The 12,962-nt window shown below is 51.4% G+C and overlaps 5 protein-coding genes across 5 annotated transcripts; 3 read left to right on the top strand and 2 right to left on the bottom strand.

Annotated features, from left to right (window-relative positions):
- Positions 1-1,113: 1,113 nt before the first annotated feature.
- Positions 1,114-2,744, top strand: ALTATR162_LOCUS11114 (uncharacterized protein; the record flags this gene model as incomplete). The annotated part of the gene is made up of 4 exons (XM_043318756.1): positions 1,114-1,157; positions 2,004-2,273; positions 2,376-2,526; positions 2,595-2,744. 4 exons carry the CDS (start codon positions 1,114-1,116, stop codon positions 2,742-2,744), a joined length of 615 nt encoding a protein of 204 aa, XP_043174691.1.
- Positions 2,745-3,211: 467 nt separating this feature from the next.
- ALTATR162_LOCUS11113 (uncharacterized protein) lies at positions 3,212-4,300 on the bottom strand (the record flags this gene model as incomplete). The annotated part of the gene is made up of 2 exons (XM_043318755.1): positions 3,212-3,217; positions 3,266-4,300. The coding sequence occupies 2 exons, from the start codon at positions 4,298-4,300 to the stop codon at positions 3,212-3,214; spliced, it is 1,041 nt and encodes a 346-aa protein (XP_043174690.1).
- A 1,060-nt stretch (positions 4,301-5,360) lies between these two features.
- ALTATR162_LOCUS11112 (uncharacterized protein) lies at positions 5,361-6,092 on the top strand (the record flags this gene model as incomplete). The annotated part of the gene is made up of 2 exons (XM_043318754.1): positions 5,361-5,443; positions 5,492-6,092. 2 exons carry the CDS (start codon positions 5,361-5,363, stop codon positions 6,090-6,092), a joined length of 684 nt encoding a protein of 227 aa, XP_043174689.1.
- Positions 6,093-6,276: 184 nt separating this feature from the next.
- ALTATR162_LOCUS11111 (uncharacterized protein) lies at positions 6,277-6,849 on the bottom strand (the record flags this gene model as incomplete). The annotated part of the gene is made up of 2 exons (XM_043318753.1): positions 6,277-6,711; positions 6,766-6,849. 2 exons carry the CDS (start codon positions 6,847-6,849, stop codon positions 6,277-6,279), a joined length of 519 nt encoding a protein of 172 aa, XP_043174688.1.
- A 2,371-nt stretch (positions 6,850-9,220) lies between these two features.
- Positions 9,221-11,461, top strand: ALTATR162_LOCUS11110 (uncharacterized protein; the record flags this gene model as incomplete). The annotated part of the gene is made up of 3 exons (XM_043318752.1): positions 9,221-9,628; positions 9,681-11,185; positions 11,233-11,461. 3 exons carry the CDS (start codon positions 9,221-9,223, stop codon positions 11,459-11,461), a joined length of 2,142 nt encoding a protein of 713 aa, XP_043174687.1.
- Positions 11,462-12,962: the final 1,501 nt, after the last annotated feature.

Raw genomic sequence — 12,962 nt, 5'->3', positions numbered from 1 at the left:
CGTCATGCGAGTTCCCTACAAAGACGCTTGGTTTGAATGGGCTTTACGCAAATTGAAAGCACGACCTAAATGACATGTCGTCGTTAATCTAAAGCCTGTACAAACAAAGAAATCAGGCGTATACCTCTAGGATGGTATTTTAGGGTACGACTCATAGGACAAGTTTCTTCGTATAGAGGAATTACCTCTATGGTGAGCTGGTATCGACAGTGTCACTGACAACGTACGAGACGACGGGATAGACAACGAGCCTATATTGTTCAAGACTCAGTGGTTGTATCAAAGCAAACCTTGGAAATGATGCGCATGAAGAATTCGAGTACCATCCAATCTCCAACCTTGTCTTCGGAGCATACCATACCCAACATCGGACCCAGCCTTACCTGCTCATTTGCGTTATGCCACTGGTACCGATTTTGGTAAAGAATTGATCAACGAGCTCCTCCGTGAGCTCGGATACAACGAAACTGGGCACGCAAACTTTTTTTTATAGCTTTCATTGACTGGCATTCAATTCGGTTGGATAGAAAGAGAGCGAAGACTGTACACGCTACTAGGAATCTGCTGGCTGCGTTATGCAAATAATGATTTGATTGGACATGGCCCGCTGTCCAGCAATCAGGTAAGTTATGGCTGCACGAAATGCATGTTGGACATATACTGATCTCAACAGCCGTGAAGTGATTCTTACTATGGGCAATACCTTCTAGGAGGAGAACTACCGGCACATTTAAGTGAATAGTATGCATGTCGTGACTATCTAGAATCTAGCCAAGAAGCAGAGGCAAGCAGTGAATGTCTACGCTGTCCTGGAAAAGGTGACCGCGGAGAGACTATTAGGGTCGTCCTGTTTGTTACCTGTCTATCTCCAAGTCTAATGGATCTCGACGAACGTTTCGAGATTATTTGAAGATTCACGGCTTCATGGAGATAGAGGTCAGCAGTAAGATAATGGCTCTTTATAAGAACAGTACCCAGCAATCCTACCAGTCCTGCAAGCTTGCGCTCCTGGTCTTAGCAGATTATCATCTCCACGTACGTACCTTATGCGATAACATTTGCCATGTTGCGCCGCCAGATAGTACCTAGATAGCTAAGGTGGCGCGGTGCACTATGACGACCAAATTCGGCGATATGAAGACGAAGCGGACTTCTACGTAGGCTCCGCGGCATTACTACAAGTCTAGAACTTAGCTTGGGGCGATCGCAAATGAGTCATTATGAGACACACGACACCTATTCGAAGCGCAGTGACATATGCAGCGATAATCTCTGGGCGTCATCCATTGCTGATGCTTGGAGTCACTGCATGCGTGTTGTCGCGTGACAGACCTTTCGACTCACCAAGAATTGTCTGGCCATGAGCCGCTGCATCATTGAGATGCTTGTCAGCGACAAAGAAAGAGGGCACTCGTAACCAGATACTTTGGCATCATAAAGTAATTTAGCCAAATGTACACCTAGGTACATCTAACAGCAGCCGAAGGTCGCCACGCAAGTGACCTTAGTTCCGTAAGCCTTGGCGTTGCATGTTCGCAGATGCGAAAATCACAGTCCTGTTGAAATAATATCGGGAAAATTCCCAGAGGCTGGTGTGATTCGCATGGTTTATCAGCCGTAGTCTTTATTTTGGGTGGTGCATTGATGTTGCTTGTGTTTCGGGGTCGGCATCGCAAAACGACTAGTGAGCAGCACGTGACTGTCTTGGCGCTCTAAGCGATCACACGCGCCAGCGAATATTCTCAATCCATCCAACGTCAAAGGGTGCCGCGACTCTCGATACTAACCACCAGGACAACCAACCCGCCAAAATGTAAGGAATTCCGATTGCATACCCTCCAGCATCACTTCGAGGAGCTCTTCCGCACCCGCAACAGCCTTCCCGACTCGCCGCTGTGCTCAATAGGCGCTCGAGACGTGGCGAACCCCTCTTTCCACGACAACACCTTCCATCGCCTATTACCGTGTAATTGATCAAAATACTGACCTAGAGTGTTTCACAGGGTCAACCTCCGCACTCAGAAGCGCCTCGCGGCCGCCGTGGTCGGTTGCGGAAAGCGCAAGATCTGGCTCGACCCCAACGAGACCAGCGAAATCGCCAACGCCAACTCCCGTCAGACTGTCCGCAAGCTCGTTCAGGATGGCCTCATCATCCGCAAGCCCGTCACCATGCACTCGCGTGCCCGCGCCCGGGAGCTGACCGCCGCTCGACGAATTGGCCGCCACCGTGGTTTCGGTAAGAGGAAGGGTACCAAGGATGCTCGTATGCCAAGGTACGCAATCACGATATCACCATCACAATGGACTCTGGAAAGGTTCATTGTGGGAAGTGAGAGATGATGATGGAGACTGTTTGCTGACGCGGATGTCTATAGCCAAATCGTCTGGATGCGCCGCCTCCGTGTCCTCCGCCGTCTCCTCGTCAAGTACCGTGCCGCAGGAAAGATCGACAAGCACCTCTACCACGAGCTCTACCTCCTGTCCAAGGGTAACACCTTCAAGCACAAGCGTGCTCTCGTTGAACACGTACGTTGACCATGACATCATGACTATGTCAACCCCGCTTGAACTTCGGCAACTAACATGTACTGTAGATCCACAAGGCCAAGGCTGAGAAGGCCCGCGAGAGGGCTATCCAGGAAGAGATGGACGCCAAGCGTGCGAAGACCAAGGCGGCGAGGGAGAGGAGGCAGGAGCGTGTCCAGCAGAAGCGTCAAGCTCAGCTGGGCGACGATGCGGAGTAAGCACGGGATATCATGATGAACACCTGGCGTGGGTCTTTTCAAGGTTAAAGGAGGGCGTCAATCTCCTTTTTATCTGGGCATATGCGGTCATGTTTCATGTTACGTCTGTGAAGGACTCTTCTCTCCATGCATACTCGACCGACAAGGCTGCCCCCACTCTGATCACCGATGCTATGAGTGTACCAAAAAGGGAAATGAGCATCGGAATTAGAAACCAGTAGTCAAACTTGGAGTTGGTCTGCTTTCATGCATTGTTTACGTCTACGATAATAGTGATGATACTTGCTCGACCGCTTCTCGTCTGTCAAACATACAGCAGCGCGTATCCTAAAAGCTCGCAAATTACCCAATTTCCTTGACAGAGACGCCATACACCCTTCTACCTGCTCAGGGTATCAAATAACCAAAAGCGCCTTATCCATCCAAACACCATGTGCAGATCCAACCTCAGTCGCGTCGCTTTGTGACTAGATCTAGGTCATGTTAACACACATCGTCGCCTGCTGCAATGCAGTACTCACCAACTTCAGCGCCGCCCTATGCACATTCCTAGTGAAGTTGAGCATAGCCTTGGCCTTGTTGTTGCCCCTCTGCAGCCTTCTATAGCCTTCTTGCACATGGCTCGGCTGTACCGGCTCCCTGGCCTCCTCCGGCGGATCGAACAGACCCCTCTCCCTCTTTCTCTTGAGTCGATTCTGCTCACCACCATGGTTCTTCTTGTACAGATCTTCTGCATCCTTGACCTTGAGCGCCTCCTCTGTAAGCGTCTGCACAATCTCGAATGTCAAGAAACCTAGGATATCGATGATGTCGTCGGAAGGTTTGGAATCCGTAATGAGGCCGAAACCCGCCCATTCCTTGAAACGCTTGCCTTTGCGGTAGGTGAAGGATGCTTGGCGGCAGTCGGACCAATGGACGTATTCCTCGCGCGTCATATTCTTGGTACGTTCGTCTGCGTTCTTCAAGCGTTGAAGGGTGGCATAGTTCATCTCCTCTTCTTCCTCGTCTTCGACATCGTCTTTTTGGGGTGGGAACTCGGTAAAGAAGGATTGCACATCCCAGACCAAGTCGACTTTGGCGCGCTTGGCTTTTTTCGAAGCGTCGACGGGGGCAGCGCCAGGACCACCTGCTCCCACTACGCCCGCGGCTATGTCTGCATCACCGGCTCCTACATCTGCACCGGCGTCGCCACCTTTGTCATCTGAGTCTTTGACTGAGCGGCGAACGTCTTTCCATTGGAGAAAGTGCCGCAGTCGGGAAATCTTGGCACGGTCGTGGCGGATGAGCATGAAGAGGTCGTCTGTGGATATCGATTTGCTGCCACGGCGCGTAGCCAGGGCTGTGCATTCCCGCAGCATATGCTGCACTTGATCCTGCACGATCGATTCGATCAAAGTAGTCGTTTCGGGAGATGGCTCGCCAGTCTCACCGGAGACGAACATCATCTGCGGGATCGTTAGATTCAAGCCGACATCGAATGAGAGCAGATCTTCTGGCGATTGGGGCCGAGACATCGGGGACGATGATAGTGCAGGGGAGGATGCGGACGAGGCCATGATGGTGGCTTCTTGTAGTATGGATGGGGGCAGAGATTTGAGTCAAGGAAATGGGTGGGTGATACAAGTGCCATGGGCATCTTGCGGGTGGGCTTTGGTGGAAGCTCGGTTGTAGCATCGCTAGATGTGATGGGAGTTGAGGTGACTGTGGGTGAAGTAGAGTACGGGCCATGTTGGGGCTTGGTCGAAACATGAATATAAATGAGAAAAACGAGAACATGAAAGTTTAGAGGGTATAAGACATGGATGAAGTCTTCAAATGACAGAAAACGACTATCAAGTCAAATCTTGGGTATGCGCGCATGGAAGTGGCCACGTGAACAGGAAAGGGGACGTATAGGCGGATCATGACCAAAAGCGTAGGACAACTCGGAATTTCCAAACCTAGTTCCTCATTCTCTGAAGGTTTAAAAGGGAGATAGGAAAAGAGTATAAGAAAGCGTTGAGAAGGGAATGCGAGTGACTGACCTGCTGGATCTCCGTCCGATACTTGGCCATCTTATCCTTGTCCGACATGGTGCCTTATTCCGTACTCCAACAACTCCTAAAATCATACAAAGCGCGTCGCCAAATTCCCACAGTTACATAAGACAGAGAGTTGAATACAAGAGGTGTTGGACGTTGCGGCGAATGTGAATGGAGTCCGAAGCTGGAACGCGGTTTGCGGTCTACTAGCGTGATTTCAGACGATGCCTGATGCGACAGCCCCGGTGGCCCGCGCACGCTCAGCCCTACCACATGCAAATCAGCCCCGCCCAACTTTTTGTGAATTTGGTGACAACCCCCACCACCATACATTTACCACACGCGTCACAATCGCCCATCATGCTGTACCTCGTGGGTCTCGGCTTGGCAGATGAGAAAGACATCACGGTCAAGGGTTTGGAGATTGTGAAGAAGGCTGAACGCGTCTATCTCGAGGCGTACACGGCTGTTCTGCTGGTGGAGAAGGATGTGCTTGTGAGTCGACAATGGAGAGGATGGATAAGCACGGGGAAACTAATTATCACGGCAGTAGGAAGCTTTCTATGGCCGCGAAGTCATCATAGCGGACCGCGAGATGGTCGAGTCGTCCAGCGACGATATCCTCAAAGATGCCGATAAAGTCGATGTCGCGTTCCTCGTAGTAGGAGACCCATTCGGGTATGCTTCCTCATGGCCACCGACTATGTCTATCTAACCACCAAACAGAGCGACCACACACACCGACCTTGTCCTCCGTGCCCGCGAACTCTCTATTTCCACTCGCTCCATTCCCAACGCCAGCATCCTGACATCCATCGGCGTAACTGGTCTACAGCTCTACAACTTCGGACAAACAGTCTCCATGGTCTTCTTCCTCGACAACTGGAAGCCTGCCTCCTTCTACGACCGTATCAAGGAGAACGTCTCCATCGGCCTACATACGCTCGTCCTTGTCGACATCAAAGTCAAAGAACAAAGTATAGAGAACATGGCGCGCGGACGCCTGATCTACGAGCCACCGCGGTACATGACAGTCGCGCAGTGCGCACAGCAGATGCTGGAGATTGAGGAGGATGTCAAGAAGGAGGGTGCCTACACAAAGGATAGTCTGGCTGTGGGTGTTGCACGCGTGGGTGCCGAGGATCAGCAGATCGTTGCCGGCACGTTAGCACAGCTATGTGACGCGGATCTCGGAAAGCCGCTGCATAGTTTGGTGCTGCTCGGTCGCCGGACACACGACCTCGAGAGGGATTTCCTTGAGGAATTTGCTGTGGATAAGGAGAGCTTTAGGGAGGTGTGGAAGAGGGACTATGAGGGCAAGCAATGAGCGTGTCGACATGGTGCAACCTGGCTCTTCTGCAATGCTTCGAAATAGCATTGTGCTATACTCGTATTCGTTGTTACGGACCCTCTGAGTTGTTCCTGATCGCTCAAAGCCATGCTTGGGTATCAAATGCCACTCCAATATGCAAACCTCAATTCATATCACCTTTCCAACTCTTCTCAGAATCCTACAGCTTAGGTTCTGCTTCACCATCCTGCTCCTCCTCGTTCTTTTCTTCTCCATCTCCAGCCTCCACGCTTTTCTCACTGCTCTCCGCTTCCTTCTTCTCGTCGTCAACACCTCCGTCGTACTGCCTCGCAGTCGGCATAGCAGGTAGGATCCCGCTTGCAATCACATCAAGATCCGAGGGCATACATGTCGCTGGTGAAGCATATGGGCCTGTGCTGTCTTGCTCTGCGCTCAGGCTCTCGGCCTTCGTTTCGGCCCATGTGATGGCACTGTCGATTGCTGACTTGACGCTTTGGACGACCTCAGAGACAATGGATGTAGCGATTGGGGTGTCTTCGGTGGTGCCATCGTTGGTTGATACGGTGCCATCTGAAGCCGATTTTGAGGGTATGGAGGTTGGGCTTGCCGTGTCTGAATCGTCAACGGACTGGACCTGGTGAGAGTTAGCATGAAATAGATTCGAGAAGTAGTGAGAGGAGAACCTTACTTGCTGCTGAGTCGGTGATTTTGTGTCTAGTGACTTCTCCCTACTCTCTTGCGCTGCAACAGCGTCGAGTGCTTTCGGCCTCATGGTTTGTGTGGTGAGAGCGTCAAGTGCTTCCGGCGTCATACTTTCAGTTGTACGAAGAGGCTGGTCTTCTTCATTAGTGTTTGTCCACTTGCTGCTATATTAATCGCGCGATCTTCTCGAACTTTAGATTGTTTGTGTGACTTGGTGGATTACGACAGGCAGCGATCTTTCCATAAACTCCTCGAAATAGCTCATTGTTTGTTTGTGTGTTTGCGAGACTGTCGCAGTGCCGCTCTTCCTTATCTCGCATGACTAGGCGTTTGTATCTGTGTAACTGGAAGCGACGTCATGGTGAGAACAACTCGATATGGCGCAATAGAGAGCGTGATCGGTTCTGAGAGTATTGTAACCCGCATCCCTTTGAGTTGAGTCTGCGCCGGGTACTCTTCTCACCTGAGCAACCTATACCTTTTGTCCACAGCCTGTGAAGCTCCAAAAGTACCTGCTTGCGCCAACGTTTCGGGCAGCAAGAAGCCTCGTAGTCAAGAACCACGGGTACTTCCTACTACATCAACTAGATAGTCTCATCCCATCTGCAATTCAGGAGTAGGTGCAATGTTGAAGCTAGATCCAACTCACCCTGTGCAGTGCGTACCTTAGTATTAGCCCTAGACTATAATCGTTGCTACATAGATTAGCTGCATCACTTAGATGCAGTGCTTGGTGCATTAGTAGCCTTGGAACAGGAGGCTCTGGCGAAAATACTTGGACGTACAACATGACGTTGCTTAGGTATTTTGACATCTGCCGCTGCATCAAGCAGCCGATAAGCCAGCCTTACCCTGACCCAACACCCATCTTGAACCCTCCTGCGTCATGCATCGCGCAACTCTTACTTAGCCAGACGTAACGAACGCTTTCTCCTGTCGGCCGAACCGCTAGTGGTCATCTGGATCTCACTGTACGCCATCGAACGGTGGTCAGATTCAGGAACCCACCGGCTATTCATCTTGCGCTCAGAAGACAGACGCACATGGCCTAGGACATAGCCCTCAGGTTACGCCATAGAGCAGAGAGCATCCTGGTCGTGTTGGCCTACCGAGCGTCTACCCTTTCATGTGGCGCATGACTGTGGTTCAACCGCTCGAAGCGCAGATCAATAACATACCCAAGACACGCCTCCTTCCTCATCTCCTAGAAGCTTTTTCTCACTGGTCGCGTGCTCGAGGCCATTTGTTCCCTAGGTTCACCTATACGAGAACCGACAAGTCCGTGTCTTGAACTGAGGCCATGACAATCACTACGCCACCTCAACTCAGCGTTGAGTTGGTCGATAAGAGCGCTTCTGTACACGGCGTTGGATCGCCGACACCACGCATAGTCGAAGTCAATCAATCCCAGAAAGCAAGGCCGGAGACAGCAGTGAATATCACTGGTTGAGGTCCCAGCCGCTGTGTGCAAGTGTCCACTTGTTCTACGGCTCCTACAGGTACCTAGGGAAAAGCCAGGGTATACCCAGGCACCCCGTGATTGCGTTCGGGCAGCCAATTAATATGAATTGCTGCATGGAAGCTTCTGCCCGCCTATCAGAAAGGCTTGTGAGTCTTCGAATGGAGTTTGTGTGGCTTGGTAGCAATATCAAAATGCTGCGGAAGCCGTGCTGGCGTAGCGGGAATGATCAGGAGATGCTGTTGATGCAGGTCCACTGCCGCCGTTCGCTGATCACAGTCATGGCGGACCCTCTATGCCAAGGGAATACCATGCACAGCACGATCTTAGTCGGCCATTGTCCTCATGTATTAGCCTGTTGTACGCGGTTAGCATGCTTGAGGGTTGGGTGTAGGCCGCTCGCTTCGCGGCCCTCTCCAGACACACCGCATGGTTTTCCCATGCTCCGTGCTTCCTGCAGACTGTTCTGTAAGCAGGCTGCCACCACTCACTCGATGGGTGCCACCACGATTGCGCTACTCATGTGTCTACCTAAGCGTTCGGCATGTTGCAGGCAATTTATCGTCAACTGGGCGAAGCCGTGGCCTTGTTGGTGGGTAGGGAGGCCATGGTGCAGGCCACGGCTCGCGACTCAGGACCCTTGAAGGATCGTTTGGCGCCATTTTTTGATTGTCTGAGCGTAATGTGGAGTGCTTAATGCCCTTGTCGTCCCCGCATTCGCCTCGCTCATCTCACGAAGGCGGTTTTGTGACATGTGTAGGTGTAGGAGCTAATGAGAGGCGAGATTTGCTGTGGTTATAATCGTCGCTGGTCCTGCCGTCTCATCTTCAAGTCGGATTGCTGTATGTATCTTGCTTCCATCAGCTACACCCATCTTACTCCCCTTGCCGCCTTCGAATCTAAGACTTTGTCACAATATCGTGGCTGCACGCCGCAGAAGTTGTGCAGCGTGCCCCGGCCGCTATCTAACCGTCCACCAATCATGGCGGGAATTACACCTTCTCCAGATGTTAGTCCCGTGTCAGCGGCGACCACTAATGGAGGCTTCCCTCGGGACGCCTTCTGCCTCAATCTCTCCGCTTTGCCCGACGCAAACAGCTTTATCCTCAAATCTGCCCTGACGTCTCCTCATCTGCTCGACTCTCCGAATGGGTTTTTTTCAGGAAGCGGTGGTCTGAGTAATCCATTCAGAAAACGGCCCCGCAACATGTCTCAATCATCTGGTACAGACAGGGAAATGTCGAATGACAATACTCCACCAGCTCAAACAAATGGAATCGCGCCTACCAGCAATGGTACCAACGGCACGAGCACAGAACCACGATCAAGCACAAAGAAGCGCCCAAGTACCGACACAATAGACTACCCAAGACGACGTGCGACCATTGCGGTACAGCAACCTTACCTCGACTTGCCCATTTCCAGAAACTGACTACAAATAGTGTGAAATATGTCGGTCACGGAAAAGTCGATGCGATGGAACAAGGCCAAAGTGCAGACTTTGTACAGAATTGAATGCAGAGTGCATATACCGAGAGCCAGGCATCAAGCTAGACGCAGGCGACAAGCTGATCTTGGAACACCTGAGTCGTATTGAGGGCCTACTTCAATCTGGCCTTACCAGTAACTTCTCACTATCGTCACATTCGCCAGCCGCGAGTAATTCGACCAGCGAAGATTTCCTCGCGCGTAGCACCGGCAATATACCCCATCTCGGCATGGTCCAGCCGATCAACGGCATAGGAACATGGACCAACCATCCTTCGAACATTTCCACCATGCCGAAAACCCACAATACTGCAGCACTTAACCTTTTGTCATCTCCAATGATCAGAGAGCTTGTGTCTCGCCAATATGATGCCAAGCTTCTTCTCCAGCTGGAGATGACCCGGGAGTCAGTAAGCCTTGGAACGAGCCGCGGGCTGGATCTCTCAAACACTGGCGCCTATGTGCAAGCGTACTTTGAGAGAGTAAACGTCTTCTACGCAGTCGTCAATCCGTACACATGGAGTAGCCACTACCAGATCGCTCTTAGCCATGGTTTTCGGGACGGCCCTGAAAGTTGCATAGTTCTTCTAGTTCTTGCTCTAGGTCATGCTGCAAGCACCGGCAGTATTACACAGCAAAATCCAGAAAAGGATCCTCCAGGCTTGGCATATTTTACCGCAGCTTGGAGCCTGCTGCCGACTGTCATGACAAGGAACAACATGGTCGCCGCGCAATGTCAAATCCTCGCTGCAGCATACTTGGTATATCTTGTACGCCCCGTCGAAGCATGGAACGTACTATCAGGTGCCAGCATGAAGCTACAGCTCCTTTTGAGCGCGCCTGGTCGAGTGTCTCCAGCGGAGGAGGAATTAGGCAGAAGGGTTTACTGGAATGCTGTGATGATTGAAAGCGACTTGCTAGCAGAGCTGGATCTCCCCCATTCCGGTATCGCACAATTCGAAGAGGGCTTTTCATTGCCAACGGGATTCGAAGATCTAGGAACAGAAGCAGTTGGTCGAGATGAACTGTGGTACTTTCTTGCAGAGATCGCTCTCCGAAGACTACTCAACCGCGTGAGCTCTATGCTATACATCAGGACGACACCGTATTCTAAAGGTCCAGCTGCGACATCTATCGCCCAATTGGACCCACTAGTTGTGGAGCTAGATTATCAGCTGAATCAATGGTATGCTGGACTACCACCAGCCATGCAATTCCCACTCGATAGGGTGCCTTTGCAGAATCCGGTTCAAACGGTCCTAAGACTGCGTTATTTCGCATGCCGTACTATCATCTTCCGACCTTATGTGCTTTTGGTTCTACAGGACGAAACTCTGGCGATGGATTCGAGCGTGCAGGACAATTGCCACAAATGCCTCGAGGCATGCGTCCGCCAACTCGAGTACATCACTGCGCACCACGCTGGACATCTACCCTATTTGTTCCAGGGTGCTCTCTCGTAAGTTTAACTATTCAAAACAAAAACGTTCACTAACATCGTCTTAGCATCATCTCCCAGACATTGCTCATCATGGGTGCGACCATGACTCCCTCGCTATCTCAGCTACTGCCTCCGCCAGCGACTATGGACGACATCATAAACAATGTTGTCCTAGAAATGGAGCGATACGCTCACCTCGCTCCCAGCCTCCAACTATCCGCTGAGATCATTCGCGAAGCCGAAGGGAAGCGCCAAATGTGGCTACGAACAGCAGGACTCAAATTCGATGTTTGAGACGCTCACAACACGGTACCATAATGCCATGCAACACGCGACCAGGACTGCGCTTATTCCCGGGATTAAAGCTACACTGCTGATGGATACGCTTGCTATACACTGCGTAGCGAGACCTACCTTCCAATTTCGGTAGCCTCCGTGTACATGTGGATCAGCAAGCCAAACGATGATCACACGCGACAGCGACTATCATCAACACGACGCAGACGGCGTACTTCGACCAACCCACAGTTGGGTCAAAGCACAGACCGCCATCTTCAACGCCTGTATCGGACGTTGAGGCAGACAGGTGCTAGGTCTCCGTCAACCAGGTCCTCGAATCTGCCATACCTCTAGCGTATATGCCGAGAGCGTTTAGCGAGTCACCACTCAATCTCTTTTACTTCGACATGACAAATTGTATACAACGAGATTCGACGACAACTAACTACTTTGAGAGGCTCTAGTCAAAGCGATCTGGGACGATCTTGAGCAAAGTAAGGCTGGTGGAGCACAGCCTGGACATCACCAGGCGACTCTATCTTGTACGAGTGGTGGCAAAGCGCAGCTTAGAAGGCGCTGGGTGGGTCAAGGCAATGAACTTGAGGGACAATCTGTGGGTACTACGATGTACCCCATATGAATTCGGGCTCGGTACGGCACGGTGGTTTATTCCGCCACTTGAACGATGACTGTGACTTGCTACATAGTCAGTGTGAGGCATCCTGCATGAGGCTACGACATCTGTCACACTTATGCAGCCTGGACATCTCAAGAAACTCCATACCATATCCAGTCTTAGTGTATCTGTGCATGTGAAGTGCAGCATCACAACTGTTTACATAGCGCGCGCCGCGCGCTCTTCCGCATTGGCTACCGCGGCCCTCGGAGACGCAATATAGATCCTGCAACAGCGACCAGGGGTAGGGTAGCCTGTTACCCCACACACACATGGGTTTGTCACTTTACCCGTACACCCACCTTTCGGGCCTTCTGGAAAAGCAGTGGAATTCCTGAACGCCTTCGAGAAGCCGAAGTGCGGAGATGTGTGTGTGATATGGACATGGGTTGGTGGAGAGATGTAGGGGATGATGTGAGGGGCAATGAAGTATTGGTGGGTGATGATGCTGACAGTCAGATGAGTCGAACCATGTTTGTACTGTCATCATGGATACGGTATGCATGACTCTTTTGCGGTAGCCTAGTAGCAAGCCATGTCTCATAGCCACGTTGACTACACCTTGCCTTCACCGACCTTTAGATGTGCTACGCGTACACGTCTTCCAGAGGCTTACCCTCAACTCAACGCCCGTTGAAGTCATGTACTGCAGCCACCACACCCCGAGTCGCCGACCATGTAATACGGTGGGCTGACTAGTTGGCAAGAACCGTGGCTTGGGTTTATCTGATCTTGAGAGAATGTACAAGGTAAAATTCCAGAAATCCCCCCAACTAGTGTTATACTTTATGCATGACCTTGGTCGCTGGTTGGTTTGAATGTACCAGAGCGTTCAGTAGT

This window comes from Alternaria atra (assembly GCF_907166805.1).
Source record: "Alternaria atra isolate CS162 genome assembly, contig: 35, whole genome shotgun sequence".
In the NCBI taxonomy this organism is placed as follows: domain Eukaryota; kingdom Fungi; phylum Ascomycota; class Dothideomycetes; order Pleosporales; family Pleosporaceae; genus Alternaria; species Alternaria atra.
The sequence above is the reverse complement of the archived record's forward strand: the minus strand, read 5'-3'. Positions and strand labels throughout refer to the sequence as shown.